This window comes from Odocoileus virginianus, chromosome 5 (genome assembly GCF_023699985.2).
Source record: "Odocoileus virginianus isolate 20LAN1187 ecotype Illinois chromosome 5, Ovbor_1.2, whole genome shotgun sequence".
Lineage (NCBI taxonomy): Eukaryota > Metazoa > Chordata > Mammalia > Artiodactyla > Cervidae > Odocoileus > Odocoileus virginianus.
This window is the reverse complement of record NC_069678.1, coordinates 60,122,392-60,142,761: the sequence shown is the minus strand read 5'-3', so window position 1 is coordinate 60,142,761 and position 20,370 is coordinate 60,122,392. Positions and strand designations below refer to the sequence as shown.

Below are 20,370 nucleotides of genomic sequence, written 5' to 3'. Positions count from 1 at the left end.
AATATAAACTTAGAATTGAAACAATAGGATATGGTCTCATGTTTTAAAGATTAGTAATGCTTTTCATTACCTGCTTTTTATAACAGCTTGATGGGAATAACTTTTCCTGTATATCTCAAACTGTGTATCTACAAAAAAAATTTCATTCACAGCAAGATGACCGTGACTGACCAAGTTTAGACAGTACTTGTGGATCAGAATAGTTACCTGCTGTTGAAAAAGTTGCAAGTTAAGAATTTGCTTCAAGAACTTTAATTTCTTTATGGCAAAGATTTAAAATACATAGTTTGGCCAGAACATTGCTTTACTGGAATGCAGACACTGATTCTTGGCAAAGACTATCTCTTCTCCTGTATGGGCTGTGTGCCAAGGGGATGGAATGGAGAAAGTGTTTCCTTGGCCTGTAGCAATTTTGGAGACCAGGGAAAGAGAAGTGTTAGTAAAGATAGAATGTTCAACATTTCCCAACTGGGGAAACTAAACCAATATTAAAAGATGCTAAACACAAACAGACAAACCCTACATATCCGTAAACAAATGAGTCTGAACTACCTGGGGTTGAATCAAACAAATACATTTCCTAATATAAGTTTTTTTAGAACAGCAATGTCCAATATGGAAGCCTTTAGGCATATGTGGCTATTTTAATCTTAATGGCAATTAATTAACATTAAAAATCAGTTATTCAGATGCAGGAGCTACAATTCAGTACTCAGTGGGCACATGTGACTAATGACTGTCTTATTGGACAGCACTTATTCCAGAACATTTTCATCATTGCAGAATACTCCTTTGAACCATACCATTTTAGGGCTTTTAATGTGCCAGTTACCTTAAACATAGTGTGAAAACTTTCCCACATATGTTTAATACTTTCTTCAAAGAAATGGTATAATTGTGTTCTAAGAAACACAAATTGGGAAAGAATATTTCTTTACATATTTCAAAGTACATATATTTTCATTCATTTGATTCTCCCCCATAACATTGTGATATAGTGGCCTCATTTTACAGATAAGGAAATGGAAGCTCAAAGACAGGACTTGGCCACAGCTGCAAAGCAATAAATAACAAAGTCAAGATCTGTCTGACCTCAGATTTGTTGGATTCCAATAATCACTTCCCCTCAGCTTCACCCCCCACCTCACAACACACACACACCCACACACACAAACAAAAAGACATGAAAGTTGGAGCCGTTGTTTTACAGTCCTCAAGAGTTACCAAAGAAACTATGATGGGATTTCAGGTTGAGAGCAGCAGATGGATTGAGACCATGTCAGTGGTTGCCAACTTTTTGAATTCACAAATTCAAATAATGTACATGTGATTTTTAAAGTTAAACAATGTTGTCCAATTAGTTTCTAACTTTGTCTTGGGAATAAACACTGCTTGAAGGAGAAATGAAAGTAGAATTGAAGATCGAAGAATACAGGTGGAGATGTGCGAGTAACCCTCTTTACTCTTTCAATACAAAACAATTGTATAATCTCACAACATCATGTGAGGCCTTAGTTCAATTGTGAAATACTCCTTAGGTCCAAACTGCCCTCTGCTGTCAAGCAGGCTTTTGCTTTTTAAAACTTTCTTGGTGTTGTCTAACTGCATAACAAATCAATGAGATCAATTCAGTAAAGAAAAAGTAAGTTAAACAGGGTACTCCAAAAGGAAAACACAGCCAGTTAACTAGCCACTTTTTTCTTCAGTTTCAGTTGTATCTGTATCAAAAGCACAAATTTTACCATTATCAACAACTGCCTTCCATTTGTGTAGTATTTTATGGTTTGGTAATACTTAAATAAGCATTTTCCATTTCGATTGTTGCAACTGCCTTGTAAGGTAGAAACATGTCCTATATTTTAAAACATGAAGCTGAGGTTTAGAGAAGTCAAGATCATATAGTTAATAGGAGGTGGGTAGAACCAGAGCTCAGGTCATCTGACTTTTCTTCAAATTCTTCAGTATTTCGTATTGCCTCCATGGTAACTCGTTACCACTTTTCCAAGAATTACTGAAACTGGATTTTAAAATTTCCCTTCTGGAACTTGTAGGAAAAGGATAAGCAGCTGACCTTTCCTGGGATTGACTCAGAAGACCGTTTCTTGGAAATAGAACCCCGGATAGACGTTTTGACCCCAACCCCCATGACATGGTTTTCCAGAGAAATAGAACCCCCAAAACAGTTCCATAAAACTTTCAGACAAAAACTTTGCTGTGTAAACATTTATTTCCCATCTCTTTGCTGTCACTTCTGAAAACATCATGGGTGTAAAGAAAACTTTGTAGTGGGACCTGTTGAAATATCCCCTATTCTTTTATTCAAGAGAAGATCAGCAAAAGACTAAGGATATTTATATTGAGAGAAAAGTGCAGTCAGCCCATGCAAAAGGAAGACCAGGCTTTGTGCCAAACGTGGGGCTAAGGTCCACCTATAGCTGCAAGATACTGCGTTTAAAAACTCAGACTTTGTAGTTAAATAGGCCATTTGAACTATATGACATTGATCAAGTTATTGAATATCTCTGAGCCCTGCTTTCCACTGAGATAGTAGAAGTACTTTCCTCCAAAGCTTATTGTGGGGATAAAATAAGATAATGCATGTAAAATATGTAGCATAGATACTGGCCCAACAAAATAAAAAGTGAGAATACAGTTAAAAGTTGGTAGTAGTGAATAGGAAAAATATTGGTAGGGGTGGGTGGTAATTTGTATGGTATCACGCTAATGTAATTACAATAAACCACACAGATAAACACAACAAACTCAAGATTTCAAACTGCTTTAAACAGAGGAACAAGGCTTTCACCCCCAAGGACTCTCCTAAGTTGGAAGCAGATCCCGAGATGATGAGTTTTGATGGCTAAAGTTTCTTGAACACCTGAAAACTCAAAGATGCAAATTTCAAAGTTCCTTGAAAATCTGAAAATCTGGAGATGGAGGTGCTGGTCTAGGATTCTCCAGAGAGCAGAGTTTTGTGGTGTGTTGGAGGGGAGGTGGGGTGGGGGGAGGGGGAGACATTTTCTTTGGGCAGAATTTCTTGGAATTTTCTTGGAGTAATTTGATACCTCTGCTTCTAACCAAAGTGAAAAAGCCTCAGGAGTAGTTGGAACTTCTCTGACTGAGAAGTGTTGGTGATTAACTGACAAGAACCATGTGGAATATTGATTTGACTTAAGATTGTTAGCCAAGTAGTTTGCCCGTATGTCCCGGACACATGCCTGAAGCCTGGCAAAGCCCTGAGTCTAGAGACCCCTCTGCATGCATGCCGACCCCTGTGTGTCCTCTGTGTTTCACGTGCTTGTCGCTGACAGCCAGAAAAGTAAATCCAAGAGACTCTTTTAAAAATCATCACAGAAATCATCGCAGGCAACCTCCACACAGACAGGTTCTCAGGCAGCCCCTCTAAAAACTAAAATCCTCTAAATCCAATGTGTTTCTGTTAAGATTCCAAACACAAAGTGTGCTCACAATAGCTAATGTACTTTCTTATATTTTGTTCTTTGCTTACCATCAAGGGTTTGCTTACATTTATGAAGTTACTACTCATATCTTAAAGCACAGTAAGAAGGATAATTCTCTTCTACATGTTTTATAGATATATAAAAGTATTTCTATACATAACACACATATATATACACACACACCTATGGACTTTCCAGGTGGCACTTAGTGGTAAAGAACCCGCCTGCCAGTGCAGGAGACAAAAGAGACGTGGGTTCAATCCCTGGGTCAGAAAGATCCCCTGGAAGAGGGCATGGCAACCCACTCAAGTATTCTTGCCTGGAGAATCCCATGGACAGAGGAGCCTGGTGGGCTACAGTCCATAGGGTCACAAAAATTCGAACACAACTGAAGCGACTTAGCACACATATATACATATAATGTGAAAAATCTTTTTTCTTCAAGTTCTAACCTCCATTTTCATCTTGAACATAAATTCTGAATATGCAAAGATCAAGAAAATTTATCATAAGTTTCATGTGTATCATGATCAGAATGAAAGCTACCCACTCACCCAGCCTAAAGAGTATTAAGTATATATTTTCTGTCACAGGGAGTTATAAAAGGATTTACCTTTCACTGGGTGTCACATGACAACAAAAGGCAATGAGCTTCAGCTTCAGCCATCAACCATAGTTCAACTGAGTGATTTTTTTTCTTTATTGAAAAAAAAGAAACCCAAACCCCATGTGCTACAGTGTTGACTGTATTAACTGCTGAGGTGAAGAAAGTGTTGGTGATTAGCACTGTACTGTGGGAATGAAAAGGTGGGATCAAATGATAACAGCACTTTGGCCAGCTGTGTCTCCAGCCTTTTTTAACACCAGCTTGTTTTGCAGGTGCGTCATCCCCTGCTCGGCCAGCCACCCCCTTGGTTCCTTGCAGCAGCACAACCCCACCTCCACCTCCTCCCCGGCCTCCGTCTCGGCCAAAGCTACCTCCAGGGAAGCCTGGAGTCGGAGATGTGGTATGTTCCCTTCTGCCCTGTCCCTCTCAGAAGCATACGGTGGGAATGACAAGCGGAGTCCAAATGCCTGAACATGGCTCATCTCAACTCCAGATCTAAGCCTTACAGCGCCTGCACCAATGGCCCTGATGGATGAAATCTGAAAGTCACTGCAATCAGAGTGTATATTTCAGTTGCCCTCAAATCTCCACCATCATTCAAGCCACGGCCTAAAATAGTAGGAACAGGATCATGGGGTCTTCAGTTCTTCCCCAGTGGGTTTGATGAAAATTAAGATAATAATACTCAATTGTCCTAAATCCTTTAGAATGGGAGGTGTTTCCTTTCACCATATTTTTCTGATTTTGAAAGACTCCTAGAGAGGATAAATCCTGGTTTCTGACCCCAGACCACAGAGAAGTTATTGGTGGTGTACACAACTGGGTGAATATAAAGGAGAGTGGTGGCTCAATGCATTTTTTTTTTTTTGGAAGTTTTTTGAAAGTTTTGCATCATGCTTTAAGGCGAGGGGTGGAAAACATTTTGTGTGAACAATTAAGAGACTCTGGCAGAGGTAAATTTCTTTGGAATTCACACACAGGAGTCACAGGGTAATAATGCTGTCCCTGACATCTGGTTTAGCCAGCACACTACAGTATTTTGTATTCAGGTATATTTCAGTAGGTATAAGCTCTCACTTTATGTTACTTTCTTAGTCCCTAAGGACATGTGAGTCCACCATCCTGAAACATCACTGACCACATCCCAGATCCTGGCTTCTCTTAATGTGATATATCTGTTGAGTGTAGCCCATTACAGTTTGTTTCCTCTGGCTCCATCCACAAGCTCTTGTGTAGATATAACCAATTTCAATGAAAAAATGATGCCACCTGGCCTCTTTGAAGAGCCTGAGTTGTCATATCTGGAGCTGGGAGATGTTAAAAATATGAAAGGAAAACCTGTGAATCTAACTTTCCATTTCTTTTCTTCTCCCTGCAGCCCCGACCTTTCAGCCCTCCCATCCATTCTTCCAGCCCTCCTCCGATAGCACCCCTAGCCCGGGCTGAAAGCACTTCTTCAATATCATCTACCAATTCCTTGAGTGCGGCCACCACTCCCACAGTTGGTAAAAATAATCTCCTCTCTTTTAATCCATTTGTGGTTTTGACTGGCTATTTTTTTATGATCTGAAAACCCTAACACCCTATGTTTCTGGTCAGAATTGTTTTGCTGTGTGTTTTGCTACTATCATCTGACTCTTCTTTTAAAAGCACCTTCTCAGCAAAAAAGGCAAATGCTTTAACTAAGCAAATAAGCAAGTAAAAGAATGTGGAGTTCTCTTATTCTGTCTCCATACAGATGTATTCATAAAAGTAAAGAAGAAATCATCAAATAAGATCTTGTAATTTAGATATTATTTAGATATCTTTGAGAGGGGAATGTCTATTTAAATTCCAACCACGTAACCCATCAGAAATAACAAAATTTAGAACTTTTCTTTTCTTGAAGCTTTCATTTCTTCATCACCTTGGTTCTCCTTATGTTGACAGATGGTATAAACATGGGCATTGTGGGACTTGAGAAAATGTTTTGACATTTTTTCTAGTGCTTTTCAGTGATGTGTGGTCAATTTTCCCCAAGAAATAAGTCATTGCTGGCATTTTCAGTAAATGCCTTTGTGCCTCTTTCCTTATGGTGTGATGAAAGTGAAGAGTTGAGAATGACTGCTCAGCTGGATGGTTTTCCCAGGTTTAAATGCCTCATTTTGCCTGGAGCATCTTCCCTCTTCCCAAGGCTGGTCTCTCTCTACCCACTTTTTTACCCACCTTCCTCAGCTCCTGCTGCCTCTCTCATATTTGCATGGTGTCTCTGACCTGGACTTTTCCATCCCATTTTTGCCCCTTGTCTTCCTTTATTGTCTGAATGCCCTCCAAGTCTCCCACATTAAGTCTCCCATATTATAAACCAGCTGGTCCATGCTGCATTGCTTGGGAAATCATTAACTAACGCTGAATAAATTCCTGCTGCTACTTGCTGAAGAAGAGCATGCTACAGAGTTGTCCATGTGAGAAATACTTTGATCAAAGCCTGAAGCTCTTCTGGAGAAGAAATCGCTCTTTTCCCAGGGAAATAAGTTAAGATGTGCCTCTTAGGCCCCCAAAGAGAATTTCAACCTTATCACCTGCTTCATATTTTTAATCAGACCATCCCCAAAGAATTCTTCAAATTTGGTGAAAATACAGCCCGCTATCCAATTTTGTATGATTCATTAACAGACATATTTAACATGATTTGTATAGCCAGGTCTATTCTTTACCTGCATCATCAGTTGGGGGTAATTCAGGGCTTCCTATTTTTAGATGCCTATTAGCTAGTTTCTTTCTGCGTTTTGTTGTTGTTTTGTTTTTTCTGTAACTTCAACCTTACTTTTGAGCTCTCTTTAATGCTCTTGATCACTACAGCTGTTTCCCTCACTCCTGCTCTGTTTTTCTGTTGTTTTTGCCTCAATGTCATTGTTTCTCAAGGTCATGGTTGTTCAGAGAGAAAAGTAATGATAATAAACTGTCATTCAGAAAGCAGACCTTAAGTGACCTCAGTTGACTGTCTAACCTATTCCTTCAACTCTCTGAGAGAAAATGGCACAGACAGAGCATTTGACCTGTGGCCATGTTTTGTACCATGTGTTTTTATGCTCTCTGCTGCAGAAACCTTAAAACCTGGCCAGTGACTGTGATCCTCAACACAACTAGTATACATTCTTTCAAGATGAAGCATACAGGGGCTAAAAACAGAAAGAAAGAAAAAAAAAAAAAAAAAAAGACCACGTAAGAGGCTAGTCACATTGCTTCATTGCTGAGAAGCATTCTGATTTAATCTCTTCAGCTCTGTTATTTATATTTGGTTTTCATCTTCCTCGCTGTCTTGTTCTTTATTTCCTGTGGCTGTGGGTCACCTGATAGACACTTCTCTCTGAAGTAAATGTGTTGTCAGTGACCCCCCAGCAGCACCGTGTATAATGTTGTTTCTCTCTCTTTGAAGAGGTTGTACTTTGGCTGTTCGGCACCAAGGGGCTGACTGTTCATGACTTGACTTGGTACGTCAACTTAAGGAAGTCAGGTGGCTTGAGGGAGATGGAAATTTCAGCCACAAATTCTTGACTTCAGTGGCTCAACATTTCCCTCCGTCCACCATGATACTTTTATTTATACTTATTTATTTGTACTTGCTTGGTACAAAGTTTAATATAATTCGAGGACTAAATTTTTAAAAGCAAATCTGATCTTCCTGCAATTCATCTAAGAATATGCCCCTAGCAAGACATTGGACATAAAATCTTTTTCATGAGACCTATGATTATAAATTAGTATAACTGATGCCACACCTGAAAATAGGACTTTCTATTTTCTATTCACTTTCTATTTTGAATGTGAATAAGTCACATTCAAATAATGAAGTGTTCCTTTGTAATTCTGCTTCACTGAATTTAGGATACCTTCAGTTAGAAGCTGCGCTATTATTTTATATATGACTGAGAAAGGAAGGGGAAGCTGCCAAATGAATTAAGGTGCAACACTTTCTTATCATACTGATTTTAAGATCCATCCTAATTTCAGAGAAGTTAAAAGTGCACATATTAGCATGAATGAAATACAATAAACCCCTTTTGTACTGAAAAAAAAGCTCACAGGATCTTCACTATTTGACACGGTAGGGAGGGAAAGTCTGGTTAAAATTATGTGAATAAAGAAAATATTTAAAGTTATTCTATTATAAGAACCAGACTCAGAAAAAAAAAAAAAAAGAACCAGACTCAGACATTTAGAGACAGAGATAAATAAGGAATTATCTCTAATTGTAAATATCCAACTTATTATTTGCTTCTTATTTCTATATGTGATAGTCATTTTTTAGACGTTTGCAAAACCTTCCTTTGCAACCTACCCCAATGCAAAATACAATGATAAAGACAATTTGTCTTCATTGTGAAATTCATTATTATGTTTCTTCACTGTTCATTATGCATTTTTAATTACATCTTTAACATCCCAGGAATCAGTAATGAATGAAAAGTAATCTTTTATGGGCATCAGATGGACTTTGATGCTTCCTTTGGTATAGAACTTGGAGCAAAAGTGATTTGTATTCAATACAGAAATATTAACCATAGAGTCTAAAACATAAAATATTTCCTCTAAGCTTTTGTCTCTCCAGGCTGGGTGGAAATTCTGACTTAAATAAGCTTTTTAAAAAATATATCTGTGTTAACATCAGTTATTCTGCACAGAAGGAAGACCCTTGGAGACAGGTATTCCTGATCCCAATTTTAAATTGCCACATTTAATTTTAGTATTTTTTCCCCTTTTCTTTGAAAAAACCTGTCCCCAGTACTGGCTTCCCCATCTCAGATCAATTGGAGACAGTTCCCCTGGTTAGCTCTTAACAAAATTTTTCTTATTTACTTAATCTGATTGTTGCTCTTATTTAAATCAAGCACAGAGCTATCCAACCACCCATTTTTTAAATTATCTGATATGGATTTTTTTTTCCTAAGTCCTTAATGTCCATAACCGTAATAAAAAAATGATAAGCATGCTGTTCAATACTTTATAAACTATTCTTTTGTAACTTCAGCTCAAAGAAAAAGATGGCAGTCTTGGAGTCTCCTCATTTTAAGGAGATTGTAAATAAAATATCAGTTTTTCAAAAGAAAGGAATATTCTCCACCATTCCTCACTAGTAGGTAGGAAAAGCACTGTACAGTCAGTTACTGCCAGTGTAATCATTTTGCATCCTGTTTTCTGGGAGTATTATGGGATGTCCTTCTTAGTGCCAGTTCCTGTTCCTCTTCTGTAGATATTATAGAAGTGCATTCACTTATTCTAGCCAGCAAGGGAGTCACATGTATACTAAAAATTGATTGACAGGGACTTCCCTGGCAGTCCGGTGGTTAAGAATCTATGTTTACCCTGCAGGGGGCACAGGTTCGATCTCTGGTCGGAGAACTAAGACATTGCATGCCATTCGGCATGGTCAAAAATAAAGAAATAAATAAAATGGAGAGATAGCATCATCTTAGTATTTTTAAAAACCTGATTGACAGGTGCTATTTTAGAGCCTTAAGAATTGACAGAGAAGTAGTTTTCCTGCCTTATTCACTAAGTCTAAGAGCCGAGCTAGTAGAATATTTTCTAAGAAGCATAGTTTATGGAGTAATTTTACTACCCTCATCCATTTCCTCATCTTATACTTCTCTACATTGTAGGAAAGATTCTCCCTTACTTGTCTTCGTACAGAATTTATTCAGTTTTCTGTTAAAGTTATAATAATATCCTTCAGATCTGTGGCACTGATTGATCTAAATCGCAGAGTAAAACTTCAGTTATCTGTATGTGTTTGTTGGTGAGGAGGGAGACCATGTACATACATCCAGAATGCTTGGAGTTCATAGCAACTATTGTAACTAATTTAATACAAAGACATTTGGCCATGATCAATACCATAGCCAAAGATGGAATTACAATAATGTTGTTCAAAACTAAAAATCCGTAAGTACCAAGGACAGGTGCAAAGGTAAATTGAAGTTGGATATTGATGAAGTTGAAATGAGAGACTTCATTCAGGGACCTCAGATTCATACTGTTGCTTTTTTAATGATCTCATTAAAAGCTTCCTCTTTCCCCAGGGGGAGGCAGGTGCATGCTGGGTGATCCCATTGAGCTGTCAGCACTCTGTCAGGAGGTTCTGTTGATGGATATACGTCCAGTCACTTGAGAATTGTGTCTGAGTGAAATACACTTGCACACGTCAATTATTAATGACAGTGCCTTTAACAACTCCCTGAAAAGATGGGGGTGTGATTTCTTCCATGGAGTTGACTTCAGCAAATTCACAGATGCTAAAATCTGGCATCTTAAAAATTTCCATTTCTGCTCTTAGACTCATCATGAAATAAGCACATCACTTTTTTATACTCTGTCCATAATCCCAGTGTCTTAGGTTTTGTTTCCTTTTTTCATTAAAATCATTCCTGTGTTTTGATCAGTACAGTGCATTGCTTGATTTCATTTGAGATTTGTATTTTTATTTTCATTCCTTTATATTTCTTTGGTTCAAAGTGTCAGAAGATGATGTTTTTTATGACAAACTGCCCTCGTTTGAAAGGCGCTGTGAAACGCCTGCAGGTATGGTGCTAGCTGAGTGATCTTTAGATATCTAGACTTTAAAAATCCAAGCCATTATGCCATCTGAATGCTAAACTTCATGGACATGCTACTCACCTCATGAGTGTCCAGTGCCTCTCAGATTCACCGTCTACTTACTGTTCATCGTGGAACTCATGCCACTGAAATGTTTTTTTTCAAGTGAACATATTATAAAGCAGTAGGTTGCATGACAGTTTCTCAGTGAAAAGATTCAAAAAAGGGGAGATGCTATTGCTTTGTGAACTAACAAAGGGAGGGATAATTTAACTGCTCAGAATTACATATCCAGTGATGGCTTTTTTATTTAAAACATAGTAGAACACCATTAGTAATCTTGTTTTTCCTATAGTACATAGGTAAAGGGCGTTTTGTGTCTGGTTGCCTAAGGTGATTCCAGGGAAGGGAATGGAAGATATATGGCATCTTCCATGAACTTTAAACTGATATGCAATACTATTGTCATTGAAAACCTCAGCTAAGTTTTATATAACCCGTAACTCCAAGCTTCTTTTTTAAAATATAGAAGGGGATGACATTGAAGATGAAATAAACACAGCAATTGCTGAGTGACAGTTTGCCCAAACTAGTGCAGTTAAAATATGCTGACGCCCCTGCATGGCCAGGAAGACTTCTGCTCCATGCCCAGCGGCACCAAGTACCAAGCTGCCAGCAACATGTGCCCATCCCTTTAGGCCTACATAGCTTTGCTTTTGCTTTCTATTTCCCAAACTAAAAAAAAAAAAAAAAAAAGATTGCCAGCCTTCCCTTCTCCCTGCACGTTAATGGCATGCAGTGCCTCCGCCCTCCCCTTAGTGAGATTAATGACCTGCTCCGTAACTCATACTGTGTCCTTCTCTCTCCCTCTCCTTAACCTTTCCCATCCCGCTTCAACTCCTGGCCATACAGAGAATGAACAGCCTTCCCTCGTTTGGTTTGACAGAGGAAAGTTTTATTTGACTTTTGAAGGTAAGTAGTACATAGCATACCAGATTCTAATTTTTCCTCCCCTCATGCTTTTCCCCATTTGCATTTTTTAAAAATCCCAGTTTTCTTCAAAAGACCTGGTCTCACTTTCTGTATAAAAATGCTATGGCTACTTAGAAAACATTAAACACTAAAGAAAACACTCCATGAATTTGGTTTGTATGAGATCTCCAATTTTTCGTATTAAAAAATTAAAGCTAATTTGCAGTTAATATTGGTTACTTAATTAACTGAAAAAAAATTGAAAAAAAGAACACCTTTTTTGGGCAAGGAACTTAACTCTGTCAACCAGGGCGCTTTCCTAACTCTTTTGCAAGTGCAATGCAACAAATATAAGGACATTTTTAGTTGGAATTCACATTTAATTTTGTTTTGGATAATTAATATTTCAGATACAACATCCATTATTGTAAAATGTAAATATATTCTTATGACAAGGAATGCTGCATGGGAGATCAGAAAAATGAAGAAAAGAAAAAGTATTTTCATAAGTTCTATTTACAGCTTCTGATATGGAAATTGTAACTGGAATGACTAGTAAAATGGACAACTACCACTGGACTTGCCATTTTAGAAGATGAAAGAAAATATACATAAGTGTAATGTCAGTTATCTAACCTCAATGTTGGATAATTTGTTATTTCTGCATTAAGGATTAGCATTCTTCTGTCTTATATTTAAATTCTAAATCATTTTAACAGGCCAAGCATTTGATAAAATGACCCATTTAAACTAATGGTATAGGAAAAATTAAGTAAGTAAACTTAACAAATGGACTATCTTATACATATTTATCACTTAAGCCTCTACTTTCTACAATTTTAAATAGCTAAGTTTATCTTGGTATAAAAAGTTGGCAAACAAAATTTCCACTCAAGAATTGATTCTAAATATGATCTTTGTATTTCATGATAACAAAAAGAGCTTCTCTAAGTTAAGTGTTGTTTTAGCACAATTTAAAATATTAGAATGATTGGCGCAAATTCTCAAGTAGTTTGTGTGGTGTGACGTTTTTCTCTTAACAGTGACTTTTCTTTGCAAGATGGTCCCTTTAGCTTGGAGTGGCTTGGCTAGTAGCAGGAAACATTGTCTAATTCAAAGCCTCCCCAGTACTGATGTCTCGCCTGGCTCAGGCAGAGAACAGGTGGATAGACAATCTTAGAGAAGGATGAATATTTTCCACATGATGTTGGAAGTCGTCATTGCCTCAGGTCATTAATTTTGTAATAACCAAGATGCAAAATCCACAAACTTATGACCTTCTAAACTTTCTCTTCAAATTAGATGAGTAAAAGTGCCCAAGTGTCTTTTTACTGATCAGCACATCTCACAGGAGACACTATGACTAAATAGGTTGATGATCCTGACATACAGCCAATACCTGCACATATAAAGGCTCTTTCTCTGGTTCAGCTTGACTACATTAAAGGTTGTAGTTTACCCTGTTTTAAACAGGAAATTAAGCCATATGCTACTGGCAACCTTCAAGTAATGTCTGGGGCTCCAAAAAAACTTTCATAGTTTTTTGTTGGTACAGTTTGTTTTGGCTTTAGAGTATCTATTGGCTGGTTTGCTTTTATTTTGATTAGGATTTCTTTAAACCAAAGAAATTCAAGAGATAGACTTTTTGTAAGATTCCAGTCTAAAGACAGCTTTTGATTATTGGCTTGTTTGTTTTTAAAATATATCATCAATCAAACATAAGTATTAATAAACATGTGGAATAACAATGTGAATGACATTTTTTTTTCATTTTAGGGAAAGAAAACATTTGTTAGTAGATATTGGGGTATCTAAAGTTGGTAGGTAACATTGCCATTCTAATTAGTAAAATCCAAATTCCTTAAACATCTCAATTTGAGACAAGAGAAGTCACACAAAGAAAGAGGTTGAACAGAAATTAATTGAAATCTGTAACTCTGTATTAGCTTTATCTTGGACTTTGCTCAAGGTTTGGAAGTATAAACAAGGTTTTCCAAGGGGCTATAGGAGAGGTCATGTCATGAATATGTCCTACTCATCTATCAAGAAATGCTCATGCAAATTAAAATACGTTTCAATGAACTTTAAGGGAAGACTTAGGAGGACATCTTACCCCCTGAAACTAAAAATAACACAAGGGTGGCTATCTTTTTAAGAATGGGAAAAGGCTTGTTTCATTGTTTACATAAATTAGCCTCAGGTGGTTTCAGTTAATGCAACCTGGAATGATTTTTTTTAATTTTCTGTGGTGATGATAAAATGGCATAGAAACAATGACTTGTTAAATTGCCTTGAGAATAGTGCCCCTACTCAAATTTTAAACTACAAAAAGACACGGTCATTCAACATATTTTACTGAATAGCACTGCTAGTATATTCTTCTAGGGCACTCTGACTTTACCCATATTTGTTATTATTAATGTTACTTATCATTATCTTCAATTCTTTATTTGGGGAATGTATAAGAGGACCAAAGAGTCCCAGGTCAAAAATTCATTTCTTCTAAATAACTTTTAAGTTATTATTTGTTGGCATTTAAGTAGTGTTTTATCATGTTCAAAACCTTAGCCTGTCATATCCATCGCTTCTTCTTACAGGCCTCTGGGCAGTGTGGTTACCCAGTGAGTGAGTGAGCCACTTACCAATCAACCAACTAACTAATGAACTTATTTGGAAATAACATGAGATGCTTCACACTTCTAAATTTAACTTAACAAGAGAGATAGAAAAGTGTTAGACAATGGTCCTAACTCACAAGAGCTCCAAAGCTTGTCTTAATAGTTTAGTGTTAAACAGTTTCACTCAAAAAAAACTTGTCACTGAAATTTTAACCTATTTAAGTTGAGCTTAAAAAAAAAAAAAGGTAAAGGTTACATAAGGTAGTACCTGTTAAAATTTATTCATCCAGGAGTATATCCTACTGAAGCTATCAAGTTTTCTTCTGAGATGAAAGAAAGGGAAAGATATTCCATAAAAAGTAGAAGATGCAACTATTAGCTAGTTGCATAATTCCCTAGAGCATTCAAACATCAAAATGTTTCCATAAATGTGCTGTCCCTCCCTCTCTTTGTTTAGCTTATTTAACTAGAAAATCATCTTGTATCTGGTCATGAAAAAAAAAAAAACAACCTACAACCATAGATTCTTGTATCCTTGTTCTGAAGATCGCCTCTCTCCTCTGTGCATACAGCCACTTGCACTATCCTCTCTAGTCCACTCCTTTCTCCTGTTCACTGGTCTCACTCCCAACACACCCTCGGGAATGTCACTTAACAACACCCTGTCTATACTCCCAGACTCTTTGCCAAACACTCCCACCTGTTGCCTTCACTGCATCCCCATCAGGGGCCATAACACCCCTGTAACACTCTCCACAGAAAGTTCATCAGTCTTTTGTGGGCTGTATGAGTTCTTCCAACTCTCCATTAAAACTTCCAACCCCCTTTCCCCATTATGAAAAGTAGCCATCTGCCCATTCCACCTTTTACTTATCGCTGTTCACACTGCCCTACAGAGCGTTTCCCCTGCATTCGTCTACAGGCTTAGGGACACTGGCAGCTCCCTTTTCACCCTCTTCTCTACCTCACTCCCTAGCTTCTTTTTGTCACATAGATTCGATGTTGGATGATCCATCAACATTCTCTCTCAAGGGCTTCTTCAACTTCAGTTCCAATAAACTTTCCCTCCACTCAGTAACCCACACGTCTGGCCACATCTAAGAAATGGCCCCTACCAGAAAGTATCATTTCAGCTATTTCAAAACTAACAGTTTGTCCCCCTTGTTGTATTACAAGAACTATACTAGGCATGATTCTTTCATTCAATTAGCTCAGTGCTATCTTGTGCCAGCACTGTTCTAGACACTCCCCTACAGGGAACAAAACAGAAAAAATTCCAAGTCACTGAAGAGCTTATGTTTTAATGTGGAAAATCAAAAACAAGAAGATAAGTAAAATATGTAGCATGGAGATGGTAATAAGTTCTACAGAAAAGAAATAAAATAGAGAAGAATGGAGCATATAAGGGTTGAAAATAATTAAAGAGGAGGAACTGAGGTAATAAAAATAATAATAATAACTAATACCTGAATCTTTACTATATGAAAAATACATTTCATCTAATATCTCATTTCATCTGCACAACTCATGGATGAAGAAATTCCGATTCAGATGACATATGTGACTTTTGAGAATCACTCAGCCAGGAAGAGGAAGAGTAGGGATTGAAATCCAGGCTGCCTAGCTGGAGACCTGGCCTGATGCTCTGCTCCATGTCCGTGATATCTCATTTACCCCCTTGAAATAGGTGATGCTGGTGGGTTTCTCTAACTCTCCTAACCTTCCAGTTTCCCAGTCCCCTGACTACACATTATCTTTGACCTTGTTGAAACTTCTAGTCTTATGGCCACCCCACTCGCATTCAATCCACCAGCCAAACCTACATTCAAGTTTATCCAGATTAGACCCCATGGAGGAAAAGTATGTTTCTATACTATGGAAGATACACTTTCCACTTTGAAATTGTGTTGTCTGTATGAAAAACTCAACTCTTGGACATTTTAACTTCTGGCCTCCTTCAGTGGGTTATTAAATATCCCTACTTAATAGTTCGTAATCCATATCTTAGTCATGAGCCACTCAACTTTCTTCCCCCTAACATAGTAATCCTATAAGAAACAGGTCAGATTTTTCACAGATGACCAAACAGATATTAATTCATTCATCCAAGAGTCATTAGAGAAAGGAAACTTGCAAGGCATAAGCAATTTTATGAGAAGGAGCCATTTTGCTAAATTCACAATATTCTTCAAGTAGGAATTGTTCACTGATTGCCCCCACCCCACTGTTGCTGTGCTGGGCTCATTCGTGTCCAACTCTTTGCAACCCCATGGACTGTAGCCCTCCAGGCTCCTCTGTCCATGGCGATTCTCCAGGCAAGAATACTGGAGTGGGTTGCTATGCCCTCCTCCAGGGGATCTTCCCAACCCAGGGATCGAACTCAGGTCTCCCACACTGCAGGCGGGTTCTTTACCATCTGAGCTACCAGGGAAGCGCCCCTCACCCTGACTGTAGGCCCTTCTCAATCAATAAAGTTACTGAGCATTCAACTCTACAAACAAACACAGTGTTAAGTACAACCAAGTTGGGGAAAATTACAGAAACATAAGAAGCAGTGATACAAGACTGTCTTCATTGAAAATATTAAAACTGCCCTCCCTAGCTATTCCAAATTTTTTTAGTGTAAACTACAATGTGATTATGAAATGTAAACTCTTTTCTATTCACAAGTGAAGGTCACAGAGAGTTTAAAAAAAAATAGCCTAAACCTGTGAGGAAGATTTAAATGGAGCAGAACCTATAAAATGTTTTACCAGGCAGGTCTGCTGATGGTTTCAGAATTCACTCGACCTTGGGACTTCCTTTATGGTCCAGTGGTTAAGACCCCATACTTCCAATGCAGGGGATGTGGGTTCAGTCCCTGGTTGAGGAACTAAGATCCGACATGCTGCACAGCCAAAAAATAAATAAGTAAATAGCACCTAATGCTGATTCCCTGGTGGTTCAGATAGTAAAGAATCTGCCTGCAATGTGGGAGACCTAGGTTCAATCCCTGGATCGGGAAGATGCCCTGGAGAAGGGGATGGCAACCCACTCCTATATCCTTGCCTGGAGCATACGATGGACAGCGGAGCCTGGTGGACTGCAGTCCATGGGGTTGCCAAGAGTTGGACACGAATAAGTGACTTTCACAATGCTGGTTCTGAGGCTCAAAAACAAAACTAGTGAAATATTTTTTTTAAAGAACGATGCACTTGACCTCTTCACAAGGAATTAGTGGTTCTGAAATTCTCTGGGATTGACCAACATGCTGATATTTCCCTTGACTTCCTGTTCTTTGAGGCAGGTGCCTTGTCTCATTTAAGTTTAGTGTATGACTATCATACTAGAGATAGATTAGCAAGTCAGTAAAAGAGAAGCCTCTTTCTTTATTCTTCTCACTCCTGATACCAAACATGTAGGGTGTTTCCCTTCACGCTAAACAGTTTGGGCACTAACTACCTGGAATCTGGCAGACCCCACAGGTTAAGGCTCAGCCCCACCAGCCTGTCCCCTCACTTCACATACCAGTCACAAGTCTCAGGCCTGTACTTCTAATGGACCACCTATAAATTGAGTGTTCCCCATAACCATGTCCTGAGGTTCAGTAATTTGCTAGGACAACTCACAGAACTCAAGAAAATGACTTACTTTCTATTACCTGTTTATTCTAGAAGATACAACACAGGCTCAGACAAATGAAAGAAATGACGAGGACAAAGTTTGAGAGAAGGGGGCATGGAGCTCTCATGGGTGTGTGCCCTTCCAGTACATTGATTTGTTCATCAACCCGGATGCTCTCCAAGCCTCGTTGTTTCAGAGGTTTATTATGTAGGCTCAGTTGTGTGAATCATTGACTCTCAGTGATTAAGTCAATGTCCAGGCTCTCTCCTCTCCCTGAGATTGGGGGACAGGACAGAAAGTTCCATTCCTCTAACCAGCCAGCCTCCATCCTCCAAGAGTCACCTCATTAGTAGAAACTCAAGTATGCTTGAAAGAGGCTTTTTTATGAATAACAGCCCCCACTCAACCCTTTCACTCAAGAAATCACAAGAGTTTGAGGAGCTCTGTGCCAGGAACTGGAACAAAGACCAAATATGTGTTTCTTACCATCGTAGTCAGCAAAGTGCTCTCTGTTTTAGCCCTTGTGTCGAAGCCAAATGATGTGAATGGGATGCTAGAGATGACATGAGTGTACACAATTCATATCAAAATTATATCCAGTTAAATAGCTGTGGGAAAGCTTAAGAGTAGTTAGCAGCTTCTATCTCAAGTCACCAAGCACAGGGTACCTAGTTGGTGAAAAGATGATTTTATTTGGGTTCAGCGTGTATAGAGTACTGCAGCGGATACCAACACTGATAATGAAATACCATGAGTCCTTACCAAGGAGGGCTAATTACTGCTAATTACTCCCTGGCATAAACTTATATAATCCATACAGCAACTGTGTGGATTCACATTTTAAAATATTATTCACATTTTACTGATGAGTAACAAGAGGCACTGAAAAGTTAGGTGACTTCCCCCAAATAACACAACTAGTCAATGGGTAAATCCGTTCAAGAGGAGTTAGTGTTATGTTATAAAACCAATACTGCTGACCACTGTAATGTTCAGATCTTCACTGTGCCACTCAAAAATAATGTGATCTTGAGAATTTAACGTCTCTGAGTTTCAGTTTTGTAGTTTTTTAAGTGGAAGCTATCATACCCACCAAGCCGGATAATTAGGAAAATCAAATAAGAGAGATTTTTGTTTGTTTGTTTTTTAACATACTGCACACTATGACAGACTTTTTGGTTTGGTTTTGTGTTTATTTAGACTTTATGTTTTAGAGCAGTTCTATGTTCTCAGTAAAATTGAGGGGAAGGTACCGGGATTTCCAATTCACCCCTTGCTCTCACACATGCACAACCTTCCTCACCCAAGTGGGACATTTATTACAATGGATGAACCTACACTGACACAGCGTAATCACCTAAAATCCAAAGTGTACATTAGGGTTTACTCTTGGTATTGTGTATTCCACTGGTTTGAACAAATGTATCTTTAATTATGATATCCAGAGCTTTTTTCACTGCCCTAAAAATCCTCTGTGCTCTGTCCATTCATTCTTTCCCAGTCCCCCAACCCCTGGCAATCACTGATCTTTTCACTAGTTCCATAGTTATTCTTTTTCCAGAATGTCATAGTGTTGGAATCATATAGTGTGTAGCCTTTTTCAGATTGGCTTCTTTCACTTAACAATATGATTTTAATATTCCCTCAGGTCTTTTTATGACTTCACTGCTCTGAAATGTTTTTATTTTTCGTACTTTGAGTTTGCATTCAAACTGAATGAGGAGAATTAAGGCAAAGGGCCAAGAAAGTTCTGTGCCTAACATGCATTTGTTTCTTATTTCTGGCATTTTCCTGATCTCTAAAGTGACCGCTTGGGGCTCTGGCAGTGACTAAGGCCAGGAGTTTCCTTTCATATCTCCATCAAACTCACTGTAGTAAATGCCATAATAGAATTATAAAAACATGCTGGAAATGTATAAATAATGGATAAACTTTTAACTGGGAAGAATCTGGGAAAGCTTCTTAGAGACACAGGGACTTTGACCTGACTGACAGTAAAGGGCAAGGAGGACTTCAGATACCAAAGGCTGTTCCAATTTCAAGAATGATTTGAGCAAAGGTGTTAGGGTGGGTGAAATCCATGTTATTCTCAGGGATGATATCCACATTTCACCCAGGAATGACATCTATGTTACATTCAATAAACACTGGGAGAGGCCAGGCATGTTTTAAGAAATGATCTTGAAAAAGACCAACTAGAGCTCATATTTTGAAAGATTTTAAATACTGAAAGAAGGGATTTGATTACGATCTTTATGTAAGGTGGAACCTTGAGAAATTTTTGAGGATGGTAGGATCATCTTTGATTTTAAGGATTAGAGAAATTTGGGGTTTTACTGAATAAGTCAGGATAAGTAGTAAAGAACTGACAGTACTGTTTTCATAGAGATATTTGAAAAAAGCCATAGGGGTAGAAACATTTGACATTTAATTGGTTGTGCAAAGGGGCTTCCTAGGTGGTGCTAGTGGTAAATAACCCACCTGCCAATGCAGGAGATGTAAGAGATGCACCTGAGGTCCTGATCTCCGGGAT

General features: G+C 38.2%; 1 protein-coding gene across 21 annotated transcripts in view; it reads left to right on the top strand.

The window, feature by feature from the left end:
* SGIP1 (SH3GL interacting endocytic adaptor 1) overlaps positions 1 to 20,370 on the top strand; it is a 229,972-nt gene that overhangs the window by 158,127 nt on the left and 51,475 nt on the right. For 9 of the 21 annotated variants that reach the window (XM_070467995.1, XM_070467999.1, XM_070467996.1 and 6 more), the window contains 4 exons: positions 4,341 to 4,468; positions 5,447 to 5,573; positions 10,564 to 10,629; positions 11,557 to 11,616. In XM_070467995.1, coding sequence (XP_070324096.1) covers positions 4,341 to 4,468; positions 5,447 to 5,573; positions 10,564 to 10,629; positions 11,557 to 11,616 — 381 coding nt within the window. The remainder of the gene's footprint in view (positions 1 to 4,340; positions 4,469 to 5,446; positions 5,574 to 10,563; positions 10,630 to 11,556; positions 11,617 to 20,370) is intronic. The other 12 variants (XM_020877751.2, XM_070468005.1, XM_070467998.1 and 9 more) reach the window with 3 other exon arrangements.